Here is a 26,548-nt window from a genome sequence, read left to right as displayed (position 1 = left end):
GATGAGAAGGGCAAATAGGAGCCATTCAGATGCTATGGCTCTTCCAAGTCCCTCCCACAGCAGGAGTTCTTCCTCCCTGCTTATCCCCTCCCATCACATGCTGAGGAAAGCAGCCTGCACCATGGACTTACCCCAGCAACCCAGCAGTCACAAAGACCACCCAGAGGTGGCCCAGGCTCAGAGTGAAGGTATAGACTATCATTCCCACCAGAGACATGATATAGACAACTAGCGTTGTTTGCCTGCAAGAAAAAGCAAACAGGGTTTTATTTAATCCAGTCTTCCTTTTTGCCCGCAGATCTTAGTATAGCTTGTAGCACATGGGTAAAAAAAAAAAGCGTTTAAAAGTTGCACTCTGGGCACTCACACACAGACAGAGGAACTGGACTGACAGACAGCATGGAAAGGCCTGCACACAGAGCAGCACAGCAGAAGAAGAAAGATCCTACCACAGGTTGACAGGTGCCTGGTCATATATGGTACATGGCACTTGAGGGAGAGAACAAGAGCCAATTAAGGAGATCATTAATCTTTCTTGGGCATCCTCTGTACTATAGTGAGTTGAATATACTTACTTATAAGCAGGAGCCAAGGAGATCAAGCACTCTCAAGCAGGAAAGTAAAGAGATGTCAACACTGCTAGTCTTATGGGCCTATATTTTTCAGTGCTGTCTGAAACAGCTTTCGTTGCTGCTCCTTTCTGTTGTTTAAACTACCTGCTGTACTTGGAGAGGTGACATGCAAGCCAGGTTGCCCTCACAGTCTCACCCTCAAGCCACATGAGCATTTAGCATCCAGCCAACAGCAGCTGAGCCACAAGCTCTTGTCTGGGTGCAGAGGAGACAGACACCCTGTGCTCAGGAAGTATGCCAGTAACACCCTGGGAACAGCCAAACCTGCAGCCAGGCTGTGCAAGGATCATCAGTGAGATCAGCACTGTGAAACACGGGCAGCAGCCCAGGCCACCTTTCACCACAACATTTAGCAATTGTCATCCTTGACTACACACCAAGAAAACCCTTCCCACATTAAAAAAACCAAGGCTCTTTTTAGTACAAGAGGCAGCAGTAAGTCTTCCCAGTACATAGTTTTGATGAGGAAAAGGAGGGAAAGGAGGAAAAGGTAAATACTTTACCTGACTGAAATTCCACCACAATTTTGAAAGCAAAACAGTTACCAGAGTTGATAAAACCTTTTGATCACTATCTTTTAGGAAGAAGTTACATGTATTACCACAAGCTACTTGTGTACTTTCTCCCAAACTTAAGTCTTAATCCATTAAGGAATGTGTTTGATATCAGTTCCTAGAATTCCACTGAAGAAACTAAATCTCAAACTATTTTCACTTTTCCTTTTTAATGTAAATGATCACTGTCAAAAATCTAACCTAAGTAGGCAGTAAGTATTACAACGTGTAAGAAAATGTTTCCAGTACACTGAATTACTACAGATAAATCCAGACTGTTCCAGCTAAGGTTCTGTCCTCCTTCACTGCTGCAATGACTGCAGTCAGTGGGGCTCATGCCCATATGTCAATTCTTGCCCAAACACAGGCCTGAGAAGCTAATTTCAGCCTTCAGCTATTGATCCATACTTACAAGGTTCACCAAGCTCATTTAATATATTGAAAGACTAAACAACATGCTGTGGCGAGCATGTTGTGTATTTTGTTTTGTAATTTTGTTGTGTATCAAAGGAGTAGTTAAATCTCTTAACCTCCAATGCTGTATCATTTCTAGAGCATGTTCTTTCCAAAGTTTTCACTGAAGGAAAAATTCAGCTGTGAAGGCAGCGTAAAGGGACTGCTTACTTCTGTTATAATCCATTGCAGAGAGCTGCTACATGGTTGGCACAGTGCCTGGAGGCTGCAGAAGGAGAAGAGCTGAAAGACTGACTGAACAAAGAGCAGCCCCAGAGAGTGAAAGAGATGGAAGTAAAAGCTTCTTTCTGCTCAATACAGGCTCCTCAGGTATGTCCCATGAGTTCTTATGCCTCTCATGCCCTGAGAAGCAGCCATGGAGATAAGAGATGATTAGGAAAGGAGCTCAAAGCTAGAACTACAGTTCTGTACTTGGGCTACATGAACCAAGTTTGAACTGGGTGCTCCTTCCATAAACAGGAATCTCCAAACTACATAGCAGTTAGTGCTAAAATACTGTGCAGGCCTCCAAGAGGTGGCTGCAGCCTTTGGTTGAAGTTTAGTCACTGCCAGCAGTGACTGGAGTTTTATAATTTTTTTCTCACCACAGCCAGTTTGGGCTCAGTGCAGAGGTGTCAGGATAGTCACACAAAATCTCACTCAGTTTTCTAGGCTTATGGTTCAAGTATTCCAAGGGATTTGTATCTTATTCAGTGTCATGACAGCTGCCAAGTGTTGCACTTCGCCCTTCATCTCCAGGCAAAGGTGAAGAATGAGACAGTGACCAGATGTGGTCAAGACTTTGTTTCACATTGATGCGATGTCATTAGTCAAGCTGCAAGAGAGGAGTTCAGTTCCCAGAACGTGCTGTGCCCCACAGAGAGCTAGAGCAGGCAGACTCATAGCTGCAGGCAAACTCTTGAAGGTGTTCTTCACTGAAAGTGCAGAACTGTGTAGAGGACAAAATGGAGAAAACTGATCCTGCCAGGGGTACCTCATCTATCAAGTTTTCCTCACTGACCTCCCTGAATCATTAGGCTGCAGAAGGACAAAATTAATCAACAGACCTTTGTAAAAGAACAAGACCACAGGCTTGAATGTTGTGGGAAATACAGACCAGGAAGCACCCTGAAGCCATGAACTGCTGCCTGCTCACCACACACCCTCACAGGATCTGAACAGAGAGCAGTGAATGCAAATCCTGCTGCAGGAAACAGCCTTAATCACACAAGCAGACTTCTAAACCCGAAAGGCTTAAGACTTAGACTTCAGCAAAACCCTGCTCTCCCGAGCATACCACTGATGACAAGAAAAGGAGATTTAGAGCTCAGCAGTCCAAGAAAGACACAAAATTTTGAATAGGTTTTAACTGAGATACTGGTAGACACTGGTGCACAGGGAAACAAAATCCCCTGGGGAAAGGCACAGAGGCAGAGTGTTCTCATGAAGTGGCCTTTGACACCCTGTTCACTAGAGAACAAGAATACTCTGTGGCCCTAGGGGCACTAGGGCATGGAAAAATGCCCAGGTTTATAAGCTTAATAAGCCTCTTATCATAGCCATAAATCTCATGGGAATGAGAAAAGCATAAAGGAGGAGAAGCAGATTCACAGAGCCCATCAGCACTGCATTCTGGTGTTTTTAGCAACCTACTCCCATGATGGCTCTACAGGGACTGACAATTTTCATTGCCTGGAACAGGGAACAGAGACTGTCTACTTAACGGGCTGATTAGTGCAGTGAGTACAGGCTGGAAGTTGGGCATCCTGCCACACTACCTTAGAGAAACTGAGATTAACCCAACCCTGTGCTCTGGGAAGGAAGCATTGCTACAAAGGCACCAGTGCCAAGTCTCCGTGGCAGAGCCAGGGGGAGATCTGTGAAGGACCTGACACACTTGTCACTTAGATGAACCTAACCAGCCCTGACATTCATCTGCCTTCCCAGTCACACTCCCAAACCTTCTGAAGAGGCAGATTAGAGAGCCCGCACAAGGGACTGTGAGAAAAAAAGAGACCTTGGGGGAAAAAAGCCAGGCAGGGCCAGCACCAGCAGGGAACAGGGTTGAAATGAAGAACACATCTCCTGCTGTTCAGTCAGCTCCAGAAGAAGCCTCAGAGTAAGGAATGGGTATGGCCCAGCCCAGCCTTGTCTCACAAGGTCACTTGGACAAAGAAAGCAAGTGACACGAAGGGATTGCAGCTGCAAAAACAATAAAGTCAAGCAACATCTGAGGCAACAAATGAACAAGCTGGGAGCAGGAGGTGGGATGAGGGGCACAGGCACATACAACAGTTTTAGCTGCTCACAGGGATGTTGTGTGCAGCTCCAGCATGCTCTCCTGTATGGAAAAGGATGACAGATGGCCTCCACAGCTTTGCCATAAGGACAGCACATTCCAGGCTGCACACAAACCCAAACAAAGCCCTTGATCCTATACTCCCAGGAGATCTCATTGCTGAAGAGAGAGAGGTGTCAGATGCTGGAGAAAGGGATGAATTGGAGAAGACTGCTTTGGTTTTCACCATGCCCTTATCCTTTGGCATTCAGTTTTATGCCACTTTCTTCCTGTATGAAGGTCAGAAGAAAGGACAGTCTTGGTAAATTATTTATATAAGACATATGGCAGGACAGAGTGAAGACATATCCACTACACAAGGACTAACCTTGTGTAAAACAGGCTATGATAAGAAGGCTCAAATTGCTGGTCAGGCTAAGCTGAGAGAGCACTCACCTTCTCACTTGGAAGTGAGCCAAGTGCCCCATCCTCCACCATCTTTTCTCCCTCCCCCAAATTTTTCTACTTTGCATCTGTACAGACCTAAAACACCTCTTGGGGTCTTCTGCCTAGTCAATGGAGAGAGAGATGGATATTTCTGACATCTTGCCTTATAGAGATGCAGCAATGAAAGCAGAGAGTGCAGACTGCAACCAGCTTGATCTGAGGCCATGTGAACACTGCACTTTAGAGAAAAGCATAACCAAAGAGAAGTGCTGATTAATTCAGTTCCCAAACACCTCATTCTGAGCCAGACTACCCTACCAACACCAATGCACCCAGTAGTCTCCAGGTGTCACAACTTCATCTGCCCTCTGAGCCAGGAACTTGATGTCAAAACTATAAGGGTCTTCTCCTGATTCTATGATTCAAAGAGATGGGCTGCTCTCAACAAGCCATACCACCAAAGACAACCTCAATTCCTGCACTGCTCGCTCATCACTACATAACCCATGTATTTATTTTAATGGACCAAATTTGCACCTGCTATTCCAAAAACAAGAACAGTGCAGGGACTTGCCTGCCAAATAAAAGCAAGAGTGCAAGGCCATTTGGTGCCCAAGCATGACAGATGGGGAAAGCCTGACTTAGCAGAGCCTCACCCTTTCAAGGAACTGCTGATGGTACAGTAAAGATCAAACATGCATGTAGAGCTCTGCAATTCCTTCTGTTATTAACCTTCCCCTGCTCCCCTCAATCACAGCTGGATCCCATTCATTTGCTTCCCTCTCTCTCCAAGCTGACTAAAAAAAGGACTTAATATCTTTCCTTCCTGATTTTCATGTGCTTACCATTTTATTCTTGACACTATCTCAGCAACAGAGGGAAGGGGGAGGGTACCCACCTAGAACATCTGGCATCTTGACAGTTTTTTTAAATAGACTTTTAAATGGGGCTAAATAAAGACTATGTAGCACTCAGAAAAAAAAATGTGCTAGTTTCACAGAAATCCATTTTGTAGGCTGTAATGGAGAACAAATTCTTAGCAGGGTTTTTCCTCACCTAAGGCTAAAACTATCTCCCAATAGGTCCTGGGGGTCTATAGAATAAACTCCATGGATGACATTGTCCTATTCTTCTGCACTGTTAGCCAGCTTTGCCTACCTATGTAATCCCTCCAAGGAAGGAGTGGACACAGAACAAATACGGAATTTGTGGATTTTTGTCTCTCTCCCATTCTCCCAAATTTCAAGTCCCAGTTCTGCATGGTGAGTCACAGAGTTCTTCAAGCCTTCATGCTGCAACCTAACCTCACTTATGGAGAACCAGGAAGATCATCCAGTCTAGCAGTGCCAGCTGAGGCTACCTTAACACTAGACCTGGGCTGGAAAGAGAGAAGTGACATTGCATGGTAAGCAGTGCAGTTCTAACAGTTGTATTTCTATTTCCCAGGACTCCCATATGAGTACTACTCAGTGCCACAACCATCTAGACACAGCAACAAACAACCTTCCAATCCCAGAAGTCCTCACCTACTGTTCTTTCTTATTAGAGAAGCCAGTTTTCTATTTCTGATCCCTGTACTTCACAGGGAGCTAGGGCCAGAGGCCACTTCAGAAGTTGCAAGCTCACAGCCAGCCAGATTAATCTAAGCTGTCTACAATGAGAATGTGCATTTCTGGCCCAAGATATAAGGTAGGATAATGGCAGTAGGACTCCCCCAGATGAAAAGCTGCTGCAAGGAATAAAACTCTGAAATTGCTTTCAAGTCATTACCAGCACATCACCAGTAGAGCCCCCTCTCACCCAACCTGCTCAGACAAGAGGTTGTAGCACAGTTCTCAAAGCCAGCAGAGAAATCAAAAAGCTGGATGGACCCCAGTATAATACACAAGAGTCTCTCTGTATCACCTGGGATATTCTACAGAGGTGTTTCTGAGGACCAGGAACTGTAAGACAAGCAAAAATTCTTAACTGTCCCTTTGCAGATGGCAAGGCATGCTGGCCAGATCTGCCTTCCCAACTCACAGGGCAACAAACACAGACTCATCCACCCGTAACCCCAATAACCTTATGCCTGCCCTAAATACAGCAGCACGCCACCAACACAATGCCTCTGGGTACTGGATTCAATGTGCCTTTCATTAACTGGACAAAAATTCACAGAGGCTGGTTTGTAAGGGCTGACAAATGGTCTGGTACAGTCTTGATTCTGCTTGTGCCAAGAATTCTCTCATCCCTGACAAAGCAGTTATTGGGCCATCTCATCTTCTCTGTGAGCCTCCCTAGGGACTGCCAACACCAGATCTTGTATGGGCCCAGTGCTGGCTAATGTGCAGCTCCAAACTTCACCTTACACCAACTGGGTTTTGAAGAACCCTATTTTTTTCCTTACAAATCCTCCCAATGATTCAGTCTCTACAGTGGCAACTTGCAACTGCACAGGGTTCCTCCTTGCACAGTATGGAGGAAGAGCACAGTCACCAGGGCACAGGGGCAAACAAGGGACTTACTTGTAGGTTTTGGTTTTGTCCAGCCAGATGCCGGAGATCAGAGCCCCAGTCATCCCCGACAGTATAATGGTGAGTCCAATCCTGCCAGCATTCACCTCCTCCCCCTGTGGTGAGACACATACACACTCACACAAGTGCAGGAGCTAACTCATAGCCAACAAAAAGCAAAGTGCACAAAAGCCAGAGAGGAAGAGCCAGCAAAGTTAGTCTTCTCACATGCTTTCTGCTGGTAACACACTAACCAGAACTAGCCTTTGCAGGAACACTTTTGGGCCCATTTTGAGCCAGTGCTTTCTGGTCCATGAAAAAAAAAAAAAAAGTGGTGTAGCAATTATGTCTGAGCCAACTCTGAGAAAAATGTGTGTACTGGCCAGTGTGAGCAGAGAGTCTCAAAGGAGTTAGCATAAACTCTATGAAGTTTGCTGTTAGGATTTGGACCAGATTGACTAGGAAATACTGGGACTCACTATAAGGCAGAACAGAAAGGAGCTCTGTGGCATGCAGCACCAGCAGTGAGCTGTACAATAGCTCAGGTACAGAAGCACCCCACCCTTCTGCCACCAGAGCATGAGCATGGGCAACCTCCTGGAACAGATGTCCCGGCAGAAATCACAGTTAGAAACAAGGAGAAGAAATTACTGGAAGATTTTGTCACAAGTAAATGATTTCAATTAAGGTGCAAAGGAGCTGTCTTTTCTAGAGCTCATCAGCTTTTGCATGGGGTGGTGCAAAGGCAAAAAGAACAGCCAACTTGTGTTGGACAGCAGCAAGCATCAGAGAGGGCCATGAGGGTTGGATGCACTTACTGGGTAGTGATGGATCACCATGCGGTTCAGCAGAGTGGACAAGGCGTAGAAACAACCTACATTCAGACCTGAGAAGGGGATAAAAATGCAGCACATTCAGAGCCTGCTCCTCTCCTGCTGGGCTGCAAAATGGTAGAAACGCAGAGGGAGAAATCTTTGGGACCATCAACCCAGAACAAGGCTGCAGTGTCTCAGGAGAGTGAGCCAGACTGGCAGATAGAGGATACTGAAAGAAATGCAGACCAACATCCAGGCCTTAGCATGCAGAAGGAAGAAGCCTGCAGTTTCAGAATGGTTCCTACCTAAGCAGGTAGAGGAAGGGCTGTGCACATTTCTGGTACTGAAAGGTCTTACAACTCCTTCACAGAGTTTCAACCCTCTGAGCAACGCTGTGAGCAGCCAGATTCATCTTTTAGCACTGCAATTTTCTCCTCTGCTCCCAGCCAAGTCAGAAAACTAGAAAAGCATCTGCCTCAGCATCATACCTTGAACAAGGACCTGAGATTCAATTAACAACAGTGTCATTGACCTGTGTATTTTCCTCCCAGAGAAGAGCCTGTCAGCATTCTCCCTGCTGACAGCCAGTAAATAACATTCTCTCCAAGGCAAGAAATGCCAGAAGACAAGTAGGAGCAAAGCTGATTGGTGAAGCACAGACAGCACTACCCTCAGGCACCTGGGCTTTGTGTCTGCATGGGAAAAGTCTTGCATTTTAAAAGCTATCACTGAGGCCTGAAAAAAAACCCGTGAAAGTAATTGTGTTTCTGAAAGAGAACTTAACTTACATTAAACTGTTACAAGGATCAACCACCTGGTGAAGGTTTCTCAGTATCACCCAAGGTGAGAATGAAACTGTCGGAGTGATACTGGTCAAGCCCTATTCAGACACTCAGCTGCATCTTACATGCAGTTCTCATTGGTTAAATGCCTTCCCCAAAGGGCAGAAAACCCAACAGCTTTGTTCAGCAGGCAGCAACATACACATGTGCACTGGACCAGCAGTACTGCAACGGCTCCACTCTCACCTTGGGTGATACTGAGAAACCTTCCCCAGGTTGATGAGGTCTGTAACAGTCAGTATCTAACTTTCTTCTCAGAAAGTCATTTACATTTGCAGTTGGTTTCTCTTCAAGGCTTCAGTGATTCTGATGGGTGGAGGGAAAGGGACAGATTTTACCACTGCAGCTCACACATCCATAGGCTCCAAAAGGAGACATGGTTTTAAAGTCTGGCACAGATGCCTGAAATCCTGACAAAACAGATACATGTCAAGTTCCCCCTTCCTACTTTTCCTCTCTAAGCCTCAGCTAAAAGCAGAAACTAACAAAACTAACAACACAGGATACAGAAGTGCAGTCTAGCAGGCAGAGCTCTGACAGAGTGAACAAAGCTCTGAGATCTGCTAACCCTGAAGTCCCCTATCTCCCCTTAAGTACTTAGCAATCCTGCACCTAGCCGAGTCTTCCACTGAGCACTGGATGTCTGTTGCAGTATACAGCACTATGAGCAGCCACAAGATTGGAAGCTGGAGGGTGCTACCTTCACACACCATCTCTGACAACATTACAATTTACTGTGAGGGTGGTGAGGCACTGGAACAGGCTGCCCAAAGACAGATGGAAATGTTTAAGGCCAGGCTGGACTGGACTGTGAGTGATCAGGTCTAGAGGAAGGTGTCCTGGCACATGGCATGGCGGTTAGAACTAGATGATCTTTAAGAGCCCTTCTCATGATTCTAAACCATTCCATGATTAAGCAAAGCTCACTCCACAGCTGTATGGCACAGACAACAGGCAAAGACTCTTATGCAAGTGATCCCAAATATTGCCTGTGACAATGTTTCCCACTTCAGAATTCTCTGTCAGAAGATTACAGGAGAGGCTAGTAAATTGAGTGACATGCTCATTAGGCAGGAGAATCGACCCAATCCTTACTAAGAGTTACCCAAAAGACTGGAAACTTGAGCAGGGCCAGCAGCCAAGGATGGGGGAGAACAACTGGAGATCTCACAGCAAGGAGGCGCCCTCCAGCCTTAAAAGCTGTCTCTTTGCAACACTTGGCTATGGCAAACAGCTAACACACCCTAAATCAGCTTCATCCTACCTCCACCTCTAGAGCACCCCGCCCACTAGGCGACACCACAAGCTGCAGTGCAAAGACACGGGAGAATGGCAGATCAGCACAGTCCTTCTGTTTCTTCACTTCAAAGCTGGGCATAAGCATTAACCACTCATTTGTGCACCTCTATTTGTCACCCAGGCAAGAGGACAGCAGCCTTGTGAAGACAGCCAGATGCTGCTCTGTTAACTACCACTGTCAGTAAACCAGCTTTACAGCAGCCCTGTGATCCTTGTGATTTCCAAGACAGGGAAGAGCCTCTGCTCCCAAGCTGGGCAAAAAGTAAGAGTTGGCAGCAACACTTGGCACCAGAGTCAGGTAAAACATTCTAGGAATCAAGACAATGTGTCAAATTTGCATATGTGAGGGCTGAGAAAAGTTGTAGGCACTTCTTATGTCACAGCTGCTCAGTGAAGCTTCTCTGAGAATTACAGCTGTTTGAATGACCATAAAACAGGTAATGGTTGCTTCCAACGGGAAAGTGGCCATTTGCCCATCCAGATGAGGGAAACCAGAACTAGTAGCAGGGAGCAGGACATCTGAAGGTCCAGCACCACCTGATTCTTTAGCTAGTTATCATGGTTTGCTTGTAATGTAGAATAATGTTTTTGATACCCCAGTGTCTCCTCTATTTTATAGAGGCCAGAAAAGGGAAGTTTATTGCCTACAGCTCCAAACAGAGCCCTTATTAAGCCTGAGACTAGAACCCAGGTCTCCCACAGGTAAGCAGCCTATTACCTACTTGCCAGACTCTCTCTTGTTCACCCATGTAATACTCCCCAACAATGGCTCCTTATGCAGGTCCCACTGCCCTGCCTCCTCCTCACTGCCCCATCACCATTCCAAATGCTGATTCTTTAACACTGTCTCATGACTCCCATTCTATTACCCTTTCCCAGAATTTCTCACCCTTTTCCTGCCTCTGACTAGAAGCATGCTCTCCAATGCAAAGCCCAACCCCATAGACTTAGAATTCCTTAATGCCCATTCCATGTTATACCTCAGTTTTATGGAAGCAAGGTCAGCAGCCTTGGGGAAAAGGTTCTCTGAGGGTTTCCTGAAAATCAGTTCACGAGCACCTGACACAGCAGCAGTGACACCACTGTGTCCAGCACTGCAAGTCTTGCCACAAGAAAGGAATCATTGGCTGCTGGTAATGCCAAGACCTTAGAGGTCTGCAGATGTATTCTGACCTGTCATTGTGGAAGGATCCTCATTCTTTCTACAGCCAGGCGAGATGGACAAGCAGCAGGTTAGCCCCTCTCTCCCCTGATACATAGTATGCTAGCACAAAAGCCAACACACTGCAGATATCTTTGTGTTTGGTAGGCAGGATGACTCAGTTGCACTCATGTGGCTGCAGATGTCTTAAATCTCGGCCAACGTAACTTTTGACTTGAGTAGGAAAAACTGTCACCATTTTAAACCCAGACAGGCTATAAAAAAAAAAAAAGTTTCACAGCATAGTTCCCTCTCTGAGTAACAGTCACCATCTCAAGTCAAGCTGGAGATTGGCAGGAGGCTGACACAGAGAGGAACAGAAAAAATGCACAGACCAGCAGCAAGAGAAAATGTATTATGAGCCACTGAACAGATTTTCCACACTCTTTGTGACTGCCAGAAAAGAATTATCCCAGGAAGGTCAGATTCTAAACATGTTCTTTGTACTGAGAGCCCTCCTCTCTCCTCTAGGACTTGTTTATACCTGTTAGAGCAAATGCTTTCCCCTTTCTTTTTCCTGAAGGGTAAATGTGAACTGAGCAGATGATACAATCCAACTTTAGACACAGTCTGCCTGACAGATTTTTCTGTCTTCACTTTCTGAGAGGGTATTATGTAGTATGGGGAAAAAAAGCCAAACCCAGCAGCTGCAATGCAAACCCGGAGAGTTTAAGAGCAATCTGAGAGGGGCATTTCTACTGCACTGAGAAAGAAGGGAGCAGAGATTCCAGCAACTCCAAAGACCATTAGCATCCTCAGCAAGGACAAAGCCACCATCTGACTCTCTCCAACCTGCCCACTCATCCACAAGGTCTTTCAGATACAATTGTTGGCAGAATGTGCAGAACTTTCAGCAATATTTAACTGTCCCCCTGAGAAGCTTCCATAGCAAGCTGGTAGGAAGACTGAGGACAAAACTAACCACAGACTAACTGGCTACAGTATACCCTATTATGCAGCCAGGCAGAGACCACAATGGCCTTTCTGCTAGTAAGAAAAACATTTCTCCATATGCCAATTCAGCATCAGGGAATAGATTCAACACATCACACTGCCCTCAAACAAACAGACTGAGAATACTGAAGAGAAGCAAGCAGCAAATTCAGCATGCAAGGACAGATGGCATAAGATATTCTCTAGTCCTTCCTCCCAATTGCTTCACCGGGACCGCCTAGAAAGCTGACAGTCTGCACATCTGCATACTCTATATGACCTCTACAGAGATGCCTGGCAGTCATATTCATGTCCTTGCCTTCAGAAATGACTTTCACTCAGTTCTATGACTTGCACTCAGACACTTCCATATATTTCTTATGTAAGCATTTCGATTGGTTTGCTGCAATTAGCTAAATTACCAGAAAAAAAGAACAGATAAGGAAATCCCCTAGACAGCAAACAGTCAAAGACTGGGAGAACAGTTATAGGGGCATATCATCCTCTGAGTGCTTGCCTTCCTTTTGTTCTTCCCTGCTGCATTCACTGATATCCACTGCTGAAGAGTACTGGGCTATAAGGATTCCTGGTCTGTGGCAGCACAGGGGAGCTATCTTTATGTTCCCCTAGAACAACTCAAGCCAGTTACTGCCTCAGCAGAGCACAGAGAGGAAGGAAAAAGCTGTGATAACTTCACAAGAAGAAAGGAGACCAGACCTTACCGTAAGTGACCATAAGCAGCAAAAAGTTGGCATTGCGGAGCAGGCGGAGGATTGACTGCACGTAGGAATACTCTGCAGCTGGTCTTGACTGGATCAAGGCCTGAGCTCGGCTTGGAGGGTTCGGGGGTTTCTCTTTGAAGACTGAAAGCAGACACAAAGTACACCTGTTTGTAATGGTGCAGTTGAGGGGCCTGAGCACACACTGTGCCATTTGAGGAATGGCAGAGGGGCTCCTAGAACCAAGTGTACAAAACACACCATTTTCCTTAAGCTTTGATCTCCATGCATGAACTTATCCAGGAAAAGGAAAGAACAACTCTCTTCCAGCAGTAGCTCCTGTCACCTTCCCAAGGGAAACATCTTGCCTTCAATTAGATTTTTGTGTAGGCAGTGTCCAGCAGCACCAAAAGAGTTCTCAAGATTATTATCAGTCTTTGTCTCTAGAAGGATGACCATCCAGGTGCAAAAGTGTTATGTCAAAGCAGAACTGGACAAGTCAGTTGACAAAGGTGGCCTAATGTTGTGCAGTGGCCAGTGCCCAAGGAACAATAACCTTTGTCAGGTTTTATTTCAGGCCAAGCCATCTGCTGCCCCTTACTGTCATTAAGGTAGCATCCAGAAATCCCAGTCACAGGCCATACTGCTGTGCCAGGTGCTAGGCAGGCATTTTTGTACCTTGTCTATTCCCTGCCCCACACTATTTGAAGCTACATCTGATTCAGCCATCAGCAACATGAACAAACTGGCAAGAGGAGCCTATCAAAAAAATTGCATGGAATTCAGCAACTAAACTCAGCTCTCCAGTGAGCCTGCCAGTCTCTCATGCTAAAGATCTGGCTTCGACTTCATGTGTTAAGCAGGGAATTGCACCTCTTGTGTCCTGCTACTGTCCTTCATGCTTTTTTCTCTCCACTCATAACTGGGAGCAGCTTGTTCCTGTGATGCCATATAATCTGCATCTTTCTGCTCTTAAGGGGAAGGCAGGCAGGCCCCAGACATAACCCAAGAACCCTGTTTGTAGGGAAGATGACTATGAAAGATTTCTGTTGGTTTTTAAAGGACTTACTCATGCCTGGAATTTATTATGCAAGCAATGGACAAAACTAACAATTTGGCAGGCTTGCTGACAACCTCCCTTCAACATGTGCTGTTCATCAAGGGTTTGAAGCAGCAGATACAGTATTGCATGAGCCTGTCAGCTGCATAGTAGGACACCTCCCCAGATGGCCTGCCCAGCCCATCTCCTGGCACACAGGCCCCCATCACACATCAACTGATCTCAGTCCCATCTGGTTTCATGTGCACACTCCCACGTCCTTACCTATAACGACCAGGATGAACAGGGCTGATGCCACACCTGCAGTCATGAAGAACATGATGCTGATGTGGTAGGCCAGTTTCTCCACATCCTCCACATTAGGGATCAGAACTGGAGGGACCAGAAAGCCTGCAGCAATGCCAAGCTGAGGACAGAGAGGGGATAAACAGAGGGATGACATGAAACCACAACAGTGCCACTACCCTACAGCTCAGTGCAGGCTCAACTGAGCCTAATCCAATTTCACAATCAAGATAAAAATCTTCTTTACCACCCAACAATTAAAAGTCAGATACCCATTTCAATTAGGCCATAAGAGAGGTTTCCCCACTGCAATTACAACTGTCAGGATATTCAAGGCAAGATTTTACAACACAATTGAGAAGAATGAATACTTGGCTTCATCAAAGAGGAGGTCTTGCCTGCCCTGACCTCCCCCACAAATATATGTTCCTGTTCACATACACATCCCATTCCTTACCTTGCCCCTGCTCTAGAGCTGGCCTGATCACCTGGTAATCCAATTTTGCTCATTAAAAATAGCAGAAAACAAGACCGTCAAAACCAACCAAAATACTTGCTGGGTTAATGAGTTGAACCAATTTGTTTTCCAACAACATAACTGCAAGGGCCGAGACACCTGACCACTCTACATAACTGAGATATTAATCTGTTTCAGCCAACTTTGATACAGTTTCAAATGAGCAGCCTCCCAGGACAAGGCTCATCCTGTGACCACCAGGAGAACCTAGAAGAGCATCAGGGTTGAAAGCAAAGGAAGTGTTGACAATGTCGAGGTTGTTTTAGTAATGGAGCTTGGCAACTGTCCCTGCATAAACTGCTCTGAAGTGTACAGAAAGCAAGGACTAAGGAAGATAAGTTCTGTGCAGCCCATAAACCTCGCTGAAGCATGTCAGCACAGAGCAGAAGACCCAAGAGCCCTGTGACCCAGGCATGAGCTTGGACAACTTTCCCAGGCTGTCTTCTAGCAAAACCTCCTTGTGCTTTCTCAGACATATCTCCGTGTTTCTGGGATGCTGATAGACTCATTCTGGAAGACTTGACTTACTGGTCAAGACAAAGATCTCAGAACAAATATATTTCAGTTGCCATATCGCATATTTTGGCTAAAAATCAGCTTGTGCGCCCCAGCCCCAGAAAACTCTCCACAAAATCCCTACCCCTCCATCCAGGTGGTGTATCTTTCAGATAGGAAGAAAGCTCTGTTTGAATCCTAAGCAATCTGCTGCCCTCAGGCACCATATTTAGCTTACAAAAAAGTGACTTTCAACCACGTCTGGCCAAACTTCTGTGTCAAACATAACCCTCCACTGGGACCTGGAATATCCTGGGTCAGAATGAGCAACAGATATCTACACTACATTCATTCTCTCAGACATTGCAGGGAGCTAGTGAGAAGAGCCATTGAGAGATTTCAGATGTGCCCCACCAGTTCAAGGCACTGTCAAGAATAAGAACATTTGAGGTTTGGTTACATAGACTGAAGACAAACCCAAGCTGTGCCATCGCAGATAGCAAGTCAAGGACTGAGTTTAGGAGGAAACTTCAAAGATCATTAGGAAGGATAAACCTTCCTAAATCCCACATGGTACAGACAGACTCTGACACAGGACTAAACTTGCCAGAGCCCAGTTTTGCTCAGATATGACCTATGCCCAGCCTCTCATCACAGCGACTCAGGCTGACTCTCCTCCTCTGCACTGCCCACTGACCACAGTGAGCACAACTATCATGGTTTAGAGGCTTCAAGCTCTAATCTCCATCAAACTGCATGCCTCCCCTTCCCTACACAAGCCTGTAGCTGCACAGAAAAGGTAATGGCATCAAGCACAGAAGCTCTCAGAGATGGCTGGTACAGGGCAGAAGCCTGCTTGCCTCTGCAGCACATTTATTTTGCCCTCCTTGTGGCCAAGTGCAGGCCTGTGCCTCTGGTGTGCCTGGTCAGCCCAGGACACAGCCAGCCTGGGCTTCACTCCTATCTCCAGAGCGTTTCTGAAGATTTAACCTTTGAGGAAGAGACTCTCAATATTGCTCCTCTCCATCTGAGGGAAGAATCCTATTGAGTCTCATAGATCAGGTTTTCCATGTGCCCCCCACCCTTTCCCAAGTAAAGTTTACAAACACCTTACTGGAAACTGACCTTTTGTCTTCCCACTGTTTCATTCTTGGAAGAACTAAGCTGGATTCCTGTGCTAGGTACTTCTTGGCTTCCTTCTCTCTGCAGTCACATGCAATCACATGAGCTGCTGAACAGGAGCAAACCAACAGGAGAGGAGAGACCCATACTTTATTCTGACCTCTGACACAAGTTTCTCCAGGACCACAGTTGAGATTCAATCTTTTCCAGTCTCCCTCCAGCTGTTCAGTCCTGAAAAAGGATCTATCTGATCTACCTAGCAGAGAAGGTATTGATAGTCTGTGTTGCAAATTGTTTAGAAATCTTTTTCTGGGAGGTCCTACAGTCATCACTTACCCAATGGGCCACAGACTTGCCCAGCTTTCTTGAACTACTTGTTGGCCTTTTCAGAAGGATTTTCCTGAACAACTTTTCTAACCACAAACAGATGTTTTGTGCTTTCTCTTCTCCTCCCCCCAAAAGAAGCAACTTTTATCCATTAGAAGTTCATTATACCTTTCATAAGAATCAGGTAGCAGAATGGACAAAAAAATCATAGCAACAGGAGCTACATTTTATATTTCAGAGCAACTCATGCTCTTAATTCCATGAAGATAAGGGCCTTTGACTAAAACTGAAGATTTCCTGAACACTCACAGACCCTGGATTATTCATATCATTTTTAGCAAAGACAAGCTCCCAACAACAACATGATGACTATTACACTGCATATACTTTACCTTTCACAAGGAGATTTTTAGCCTGGTTTTCAGCAGATTAGTGTGCACATTACCATCAGCCCACAGAAACACTGTAACCAATTAACCAGAAAATTTAGAAGATGCCTTAAAAAGGGAAAAATCACCTCTCCCTTCTCCACACCTTGCACATCAGGGAAAATAAAGCAATGTAAAAATAAGGTTATAGTTCTGTAAAAGTCCATGCTACCCTCCTCACAGACACCATCAGTCATAAGGGATCATAATAAGGGATCATAAGGGACCTTCTTACTTAATTTGCATCTCCAACCTCTGTACAGGCAGATAGGTCTCCAATGCCTATACAGGTAAGCTTGTTCTCAAAATTTGGTACATCACTCAGAATCCTCTCACCCAAAACACCCAGCACTGTCCTGATCTCTGAGGATCTCTCCAGGAGATCAGGCTGCTGGCACGTTATTTTAATAAGTCTTTGGGGTAATTTTTAAACACAGTACCAGGAAAGTCAACAACTACAACAGAGAGCACTGTTCAGATGACTTACTCTTTAGAGACTAGTAAAAGATAGAAGGAATGTATTTCCTACCTGAAATTTGTGAAGGATCAGTCACAACAACATTATATTCAATATTTAAGTGTGCACAAGAGCAGGCAACAAAACCAAGAGCAACTAGCTAAGAAGGTGGTATAAATGTGCCCAAAGTCTTGAAACAGAAAATGACATGTCTAAGGTTAGCTGCCAAGAGTCTCCTGATGGAAGATAACCAGTGGTGTATCAGCATAAAAACTGTAAATGAGTGATCAATGGAGGAGTGCAGGAGTGGACCTCCACCTCAAAGAAAACTACAAGTCAGCAACAGGAACACAGAAGCCCTGTAAAATTCCATATATACCATTTATACCTACCTATAGGTATAAATGTTGACAGAGGGGACCACCAAATACAGAAGGTCAATTAAAATGTTAAAAGACAGAGAGATGCTGCAAAAGCAAAAATACACAACAGTTAGAAATTTTGACAATGCCCTTGCAAGCTAAATAAGTGTCATGACAGGGATGATGCAGAGACTGCATTTTTGGATTCCATAAATACCCTCTTCTGAGGAAAACTTAAAAGAGGCAGCACAATTTGTGATTTCAACCCAGAACAGCACAGTGTGACTATGATCAGTATTACAGAATGGTTCTGTACTGGACTAAAATTCAGTTGCCTTGCAACAGTGACGAAAAAAAGGAAACACCCTCCAAAACACTACAGCAATATATAACTCAAAAGAGGAAGCTGCCTAAAAGGAAAAAAGTGTGTTCAATGGAAATGAAGAAGAAAATCCTAAGAAATTAAATGCTTTTAAGTGTCACTAGGATTGTGAAAAAACACTGAGTCAGAGGCTCACTGTAAGCCTAGAGAATATTAGCAAAATATTTTAGAATAAAGGAACCACAATTAAGCACAAAATAAAGACAAAAAACCCAACAAACAAACCTCCCCCCCAAAAAAACACAAAAAAAAAAAAGAAAAAAACCACCAACAAGAACATAAACCACCATCTCTAAAACTGGACATTATTCCTTCAAGCAAAGAAAAATGACAGGAAGCTGGACCAAGCTAAAGCAAAACCATAATTAGGCCAAAAGAGGCACCAGAACAGCTTTACAAACTAAGTCAAAACTCTTCAAACACAACATAATCAGGAAACCTGACAGAAGGGTCAAAAGATGATCAGTGTGGAAGGAGTAGATTCAAGAAAAGGTCTCGGACCATCATTCATGACATGATGCCTTATGAGTGGAAGATATTACTCAATTTTTTTAAACTAATTTCTTCTATGAGGCATCGGGACCAGTTGGTATTCATTTACAAGTTCAAAAGAACAACTCAACAGAAAATCCACACTACTTGCACACAAACATACCAAATGGTCTGTTACCAAATATTCAAATTGGGAATGCAGGAAAAGAAAAGTAATGCTAATTTTTAGGAGGCTCAGCATAAACAGAAGTCCCAGGAAATCCCGAAACCAGCAGCCAGCTGGTTTGGCCAAGTGGACAGAAAGTGTAGCAATCAAAAGATCTATGCTTTGATAAACACCAATACAACAGGCTTTTCAGAAACCATGATTTCAGTATGGTCTTAGCAAGTTCCCAAGCCAAGACTTTGGAGAGTGAGTAGGATACACTCCAGATTCCCTCTGGATTCACCCAGTCAAACTCCTTTGAGATGCTTGTTCCAGAGCTCTGTGTTCCTGGACAACACAGGATCCTCTTATATTCTTGTCTGGGTATCAAAGCTCTGTCCTAGGCCCTCCCTCCTTTTCTAACTACAGGTGCCCCTCAAACTGTAACCATGACATCTCACCAGAGCAGCTGAACCTTCTGACCCTATAATTCATATACCATGACTTGCAGAGCACAGACAGCTATCCCCTTCTCACACCCTGTGCCTCCCAACTGCACATTGGCTCCCCAACACTTTGCTATCAGCACAGGTCCCAGCCATATAAAAGGCTACAGGAGAATTAAAAATGCCCAACTGAGGTGCTGTTTAAGCAGAAACTCCCAGTTCCTACACAGTAAACTTCTGTATGAATTGGTGCTCAGAATATGCTTCTTCCATACCACTGACAGCAAAATTAGAAGAGCCTATTGAAATCCAGATAGTCGGGAAGCCAATGTACATTTTTGCACAGTTTGCATAACTTTCTTGCAGTGTTTTAAGAAAAAGTAAAGAAGAACACAAGTTGTGGAAGGAAAAATTGTAATTGAGCCTTGTGATGAGAAAAGACAGGGCTTAAGCTCTATTTACTTTCCCACTAATGTGGGAGACACTTTGCTTCTTCAAACCACACTTGCACAACCAAAGCTCATGTGCAAACACAGCAAAATCCCTTCCACATCACACTTCTGCTTCTGTGGCATCATCTCATAATGCTTCATATGGTGCAATGCTGTACAGTGAAGACTGGTCAGAATTCCCCTGTGCAAGTCATTCAGGGCCTGGCAGCCTTGAATGCACCTTCCCCCAGTCTGCTGGGAAAGAAATGCAACACAGCAAATAAAACAGCAGTAGACAGGAGGGAGAACAAAACAGAGGGGTTTCAGCTCTGACAGCTATCTCAGCTGCTACCTGAATCCTCAGTGGGGATATGCTTTGGTCAAGGACCTACTCCAGTCACCTAACACAGACAATCCTGGATATCCTGCAGGGCAAGTGCTGAGGGTGCTTGCTGGGCCTCCCATCAGAAACACTGCAGACATTCATTTAAACTCCCACGCAGAACTTAACCCAAAAGCCAAGTTCTGTGAGAGAGAAAGGACAGCTGCCTTAGGTGTATGTCTGGGAAGGGAGCACCAGATGAAATGGGTAGAAAAAGTTCATTTAAGGCTCTCATGTCCATTTATAGAAACGGAGGCATTCCTGCAAAAGCCACATTGCTATGTGGTCAGCACACCCTCCCACACTGAGCCACATGCAGGATCTTGGAGAGTTAGCCATAGAGCACTCCTTGAGATCCAAGTGCTCTGATCCACCCTGCTCTTTTTTTGTCAGGGAGGGAAAGGAGACAAGGCTGGAGAATATCAACCATTAATACTATCACTACAAGCAACTACGCCAACATTAGCTACCGCCACTAAAATCTTCTCTATTCTGATAGCTAAAACTGAGAGATACAGGGCCAAGCTAGAGAGCTGTGAGACAGATCCTGTCCATATTTCTAACAAGGAATCATTTGAAGGGATGGGAATCCTCCAGCAGAGACAGAGCAGCCAAAGAAGATCTAGAAGTCCACTCAAAGACTGGAAGACAGGGACTCCACAGGACATGATACATTTCCAAAATGCTTCTTAGACTTTAAGATGCTGCCTTCCCTGAAGGGCAAAAGATACAGAACAAAGTTATCAGTGAGGCATCAAATAATGGCACATGCCCAGCACAAACAGCAATGTAGGATCACCAGCTCAAAAGCAATGGCTATTCAGATGTTGCAGACCCAACTACATGGCAAAACCCACCTCAGCCACTACCCCAGGCAGACTCTTTCCCCCAATTCAAAACAGATGAGAGGACCCTCCAGGAGTGACAGAGAGAACATTTCCATGAATTTAATTCACAGCTTATCACCAGGTTTGTCCATTTCAAAAGCCATCACCTAAACACTTCAAGACTGGCACTCCCAGCAGGCTGCAGATAGCACCTAAAACTACTGCCTCAGGCTGTTTCTGTTATGAAAGCCCTAAATATCTAAAGTCACATTGCAGCTATATCAAAATAGGGACAGATCCTAAGATCAGTAAGGTGCTGCATGATTTTTTTCTCTAAAGCAGAGCTTAATATAAGGCTGAAGTTTTCTTTCCTCCCAAATCACATCACTTTTTTTCAAGTCATGCTTAAAAAAAATAGAAAAAAAGGCAAAATTACTGCAAAAAGATAATTTAACAGGCTCGCATCCTTACTCCCAAGCCTATCAGTGGCTTGTTTCTTTGTCAAAACAGCAAGAAACAGGAACAAGGTCTCTCTCAACCAACAAAAAACCCAATACTGGCAGCAAAGCAATACAAATCAAATCCACAAATGTTCTTTGTCTGTGTGCAACACAGTTATATACTTTTCTGAATGCTGTCCATGCCCCTTGCCCATCAAGTGACAAACTGCTGTGCTTGGGTTTTATGTATATCTCACACAAAATAAACTAGTAAGAGTGAGATATGCATAAAACTCAGGCACAGCAGTTCAGCATGCACCATGGCAGCTGAAGGACAGAGCTGGTACCTGGCCACCAGACTCCCACTTATCAATTTCAAAATGCCATGAAAACTTCCCTCGCTACCTAAACATCCCCACCAGCATGTTAGTTCTGTCATGCCAAAGGACCACGTGCTTCCTCATCCCCACATTCCAGAAGAGCAAGTGTGCTCAATGAAGGGGCAAGACCTGATGCTCCAGCAAGCACACACTCCTGCAAATGCCACTATCTCAGGCTCCTTCCCACAGCAGTCCTGTCACCAGCGAGAGTGATGGACAGTCTGCCATCAGCACAGAAGGTCAGAAGCCTGTTTGCTGCTGCCTGCCAGGTGTGAAACACAGTCCCAAATAGGGACACAGATGATGAATCAATACAACTAAATGGTAACAGCATGGCCTTACTCAGACTGCTCTCTCCTACCCACCTGTGTGTGGGACTTCAGATATCCAGCACCAAGGTGCTCCACAGGGAGCACTGCTGATGTAGCAGGAACACTATTTACTGACAGCTATATATTAAGCATGTCAGACAAATCCCTGACAGTATTAAAATATGTCTGAAGAACATTAGTGAACTCTCCTTAACACTTCTGCTTCTTTACCCCAGATCTTCAGCATGAGGAAGAGTCCTCATATAGATTTTTCCTAGTCTTTCAAGCAATGAGAAGCCAGTAGTATTTCAATAACACTAATATATTAATGCCAAGGCATCTTATAGGCAAACTTTATCCTATACCTCCCTACATATGAGCTTCCACGACAAGGAAAAAGAATGGAAAAACACCTAGGTATCTTCCTCTTAAAATGTGGAAAAGTAAAATGTCATGAAAACCAGCAGGGGGTAAACAAGAGAATGTGATCATGTCCACAGGTGTTCACACTCTTCTAGAAGCTCTTGGCACTGATTCAAGAGTCCTCAATCTAATCTTTTTTTGCACTTCAGATACCACAGCCAACATATGGCCAGAAACAGGTGAGGTGATTCTAATACCTTACTAGGGATTGTTTGGTTTTGTTTTTTTTTTTTAAGGGCATTTAACACCTGGTCTGATTGATTCAATCATTTACTCTTCAGGGCTAACTTTGAACTTGAAGGTTACCATCAGTCAGCAAGCAGAGGCAGTATCCTGAGCAAACACAGCCCTGGCAGACCCGACAGAGCTTCCAGAGCTTCCCTCAGGACAGCACTGCTGACGTGCAGCCTGAGGCCAAGAGAGCAAGAGCAGAAAGAGGGCAGGTATACCAACTAAAGAAGCAGTGACACTTCCCTACTTCTTCATGCAGTTGTTTGCAATTCTTAATGGAGAGCGACAACAGTGCTTGGTATTCAATAATAATAATAATTAAACTAAGTGACATGGCAAGGAAAGGAAGACCATGCAGTTGTAGAGAAATGAGCAGAGGGAATAATTTACCATACTGCAATTACAAAACCACTGTACTATACCCTTTGCTAACACTCTCTACTACAGTCTTTAACTACAGTCAGGAAAAAAATGTATGCCTCTATTTCTTCTCCCTGCCCAACCTCACCAATAAACAAAATAGCTAGTTTTCATTCACGGGGATTATGCCTGACTATGGGAATACATAGGGCTTCCCTATGGAGTATGCTCTGTCTTTAGTCACTACCATTTCTGACTTCTCCGATTCTCTAAAAGGAAAGTCTGGGCGTACAAAGCAAAGTCTGTGTACTGAACTGAGGTCTTATTGTCGTGTCAGTGCAACCACCAGAGCAGTGTGGAGCACCAAAAGGGCAGCTAAAGTTTGCTTTTCACAACCGTTACACTAAGCCACTCCTTTTGGGATGCTCATGACTCCACACAGCCATATAGCACAGGCAGACAGCCTCATTGTTTGGATTTCTAATCCACACTGTTGTGTAACTCCACCTGAATAATTTTTTAGAAGTCTGACAGCAAAATGCTCAGTTACTTATTTGCTCATGCCAAGTTAGATGCCTTCCACTCTAAAGATTCATTTAAAAACACATAAAAACCAGCCCACTAGAAGGGATGATAAGAGCAAAAAGGACAGCTTAGGTGCACTCAAGTAAAGAGAAGTATGTTTTCTCTCTCCTGAAGATGTAAAGCAGTCCCCTTAATTCCCTAGTGCTGTTCTGCAAACTTCTGTTCCTCAAATACCATCTCCAAGTAATCACCTCTTTTTACTGCAGCAGTATCTAGATAAATACAGAAGCACAGGAAGAAGCAGTCTGCACTAGAAGCTACCTGAATTGAAAACCATTCAAATCAGAATGGCACTCACAGGCTGAACGGTCCAGGGTAGAGCACAGTGTCACATGCAGAGGAGTACACTGCATCTCAAAGTAAGGGGCACAGGCCCAGCAGCCAATGCCACATTTCACTTTCCTCTTCTTTGGGTCAGGGCTGCAGAGGCAGGCTCACTTCACTTACGCCTCATTGCATCAGTATTGGCTTATTTACTTCATTCAGCTGAATGAGCAGGTGTTCCGGTGCAAGGGTCAAGAAGATATTTCCCTGATCCTTTCAAAGCTGTGTAAAAAATTATCTCCTCTGCCTACAAGAAGAGACTTACAGCTTGAGCAAGTGTGGATCGCTGGCCTCAGACACCTGTATTGATAAAAGAGTGTTCAGGGAGCTCACCTCACACTGGCCTGATGGAACTTTTCTTTTTCTCAGAGCAACTGCTTGTGTAAGCACTGTACCTACTTTTAAGAGGTATGAAAGTGCTAAAGTCCTTTTCCTCCAGAGCCCAATGACAATGCTTTCAGCAGAGAGCTAATCTCCTTTGTCCCATCTAGTTGTCGGCAGAAAGAGGACATCGCAGTGTCAAGTCCAGATGCAACTGCAGGTCTGAAAGGCACTCTGCCTGAAGCAGTTTCTCAGCACTGCGCCTTCCCCCGCAGGCTACTGAATCAGAGCCCTGGACTTGGGGACTCACACACACACAGGAAGTGGAGGGCACTGGAGAAGAGCCTCAGCCAAAGACCTCTCAAAGCCAGAATCATACCTAACCCGCATGCTGCCCTGAACTTTGTAGATGGAGGTCCCATTTGCCTCTGCCCACTATCAGCCCTCAGGCTAACACGAGTGGCATCCTTCCAAATACGAGATGCATTTTCCAGAGGGAACTTCATGTAAGTTCGTGTTATCCCTGCGGCTGCCCTCCAGGCCCTGTGCATCCCTCGCCCCTCCCTGGTTTGCTCCCTCAGCACTTCCAGAGTCCGGCCAGGCAGCTGACAGCCCGCCCCACAAGCGCAGCCAGCCGGGGTGCAGCTGCCCATTACCTGGTTCCCAAAGACCGCAATGGAGCAGGCAGTGGAGACCTCCTGGGAGCCAAACCAGACCGAGGCGATGCGTGAGGGCATGCCCAGGATGAAGACCTGGGCCAGGCCACAGATGACCTGTCCCAGGACAGTGACGGGGAAGAGGTGCGGCTTCAGGCTGCCCAGCTTCACCCAGGCACCAATGGCATTGAGGGCCGAGCCGGCCAGGGCGATGAGGCGCAGGCCCTTCTTGTCCAGCAGCCAGGCGACGGGGAAGAGCAGGGGGATGTAGATGAGCATGTAGCTCATGGAAAGCCAGTCGATGGCGAAGGCGTTCACGCCGTAGAAGCGCACGAAGACGTTGTTGATGCTGCCGTACTGGATCCACTGGAAGGCGTTGCACAGGGAGTAGCTGCTGAAGAGCAGCAGCACGGCCCAGCGAAGCCGGGACAGCTGCACCTCGGCGGCGGCATCACCCACCCCTCCCGCCGCAGTCAACGGACTCGGCGTCCCGGCGGGCTCCTGCAACACCATGCCGGCACCGCGGGCCGCACCCGGCCCGGCCAGGCTCGGCTCCCCGCCGGCACCACCTGCCCAAAACACCCGGCCGGCCGCCCGCCCCCGCCGCGCTCACTGGCGGCCGCCACGCGGGGAGGTGCCCCCGGCCCGGCCCTCCCCGCCCTCCGCCCCGCCCCGCCGCCAGGCCGGGGAGGGCTCGGGCCGCCCGGGGGGCGCAGCGCGACCCATAGGGCCGGGGCACTGACGGGGCCGCTGCCCTGCCCGGGTCCTGCCGCTGCCCTGCCCGCCCCGCAGCAGAGGGGCCGCCACCCCTCCCCACGGCCGCCCCCCGCCCCTGCCCGGCCCCGCCGAGAGGCCCCCCCGGCGTTCCGACGGCCGGGGGCAGGAGAGGCTTCGGCCGCCAAAGATGAACGGGACGTGGGCTGAGCAGAACCTGGGGGAGGCTGTGAGCCTGTGGGCAATGCCCGACGCCGCCAGAGGTGCCAAGGTGGAGTCCTGCAGGAGGAACGGGTTTGGGTTTCGTTTGGGTTGGCCTCTGACGGTTTTTCTCACAACATGGCACACTAGAGAGTGAAAATATCCAGTGAAGTGAAAATTTAAAACATCTCGGCGTCACTGAAGTAAAAGAGCCAAAAGTGGTGTTTGTTTCCATTCTCATGAGGAATTCGCAGTTAATGAGTCAGCGCTTGTTTTCCCATTACTTGAGCAACACACCACTGGGAGATGCCTGCCTGGAGATCATTTATGACCTACAATTCATTTAATTAGCATCACGTTACCTAAATTGCATAAAGATTTCTCAGCACAAGGATACAAATTTGCTGGTGTTCAGATTTCTTTCAGCATTTAATACAGAGGTCAAAATTCATTTGGAAAAATGGGAGCCGTGTCTTTTGGATGTTGTAGTCCTGAAACAAAGGAATACAGAGTATGAAAAAGTGAAGTTTTTCTGGCTTCTATTTACTTGATAGCTGCATCATAACATAGCCCTTTTACACATTTGGTGGAGCACTGTCAGAGGTTGTTGCTGCTGTCCTCCGAGTTATCTACTGTCAGGAGCAAAGACAGACAGCTTTGATGCCTTTATGTTCTTATTTACCATGAAAGAAAACAAACAAAACCCCAAAACAAAAAAGCTTTGCACAAATTATTGCAAGGAGCACAGATATCAGTTTAAGTGGTTCTTGCTGTGT

At 45.9% G+C, this 26,548-nt stretch overlaps 1 protein-coding gene across 3 annotated transcripts in view; it reads right to left on the bottom strand.

Annotated features, from left to right (window-relative positions):
- FLVCR2 (FLVCR choline and putative heme transporter 2) overlaps positions 1–25,492 on the bottom strand; it is a 34,854-nt gene extending 9,362 nt beyond the window's left edge. For 2 of the 3 annotated variants that reach the window (XR_013182843.1, XM_077180506.1), the window contains exons 1-6: positions 24,858–25,492; positions 13,993–14,134; positions 12,672–12,812; positions 7,678–7,745; positions 6,872–6,975; positions 132–242 (exon numbers count right to left, since the gene is read on the bottom strand). Coding sequence is in view for 2 of the 3 variants with exons in the window: in XM_077180506.1 (XP_077036621.1) it covers positions 132–242; positions 6,872–6,975; positions 7,678–7,745; positions 12,672–12,812; positions 13,993–14,134; positions 24,858–25,370 (1,079 nt within the window). In the remaining variant the exon portion in view is untranslated. The remainder of the gene's footprint in view (positions 1–131; positions 243–6,871; positions 6,976–7,677; positions 7,746–12,671; positions 12,813–13,992; positions 14,135–24,857) is intronic. The other variant, XM_054635520.2, reaches the window with a different exon arrangement.
- Between the last annotated feature and the right edge of the window lie 1,056 nt (positions 25,493–26,548).

Source organism: Agelaius phoeniceus, chromosome 6 (assembly GCF_051311805.1).
Source record: "Agelaius phoeniceus isolate bAgePho1 chromosome 6, bAgePho1.hap1, whole genome shotgun sequence".
Classification (NCBI taxonomy): domain Eukaryota; kingdom Metazoa; phylum Chordata; class Aves; order Passeriformes; family Icteridae; genus Agelaius; species Agelaius phoeniceus.
Note: the sequence above shows the minus strand (reverse complement) of the source record. Positions and strands in the feature narration are given on the sequence as shown.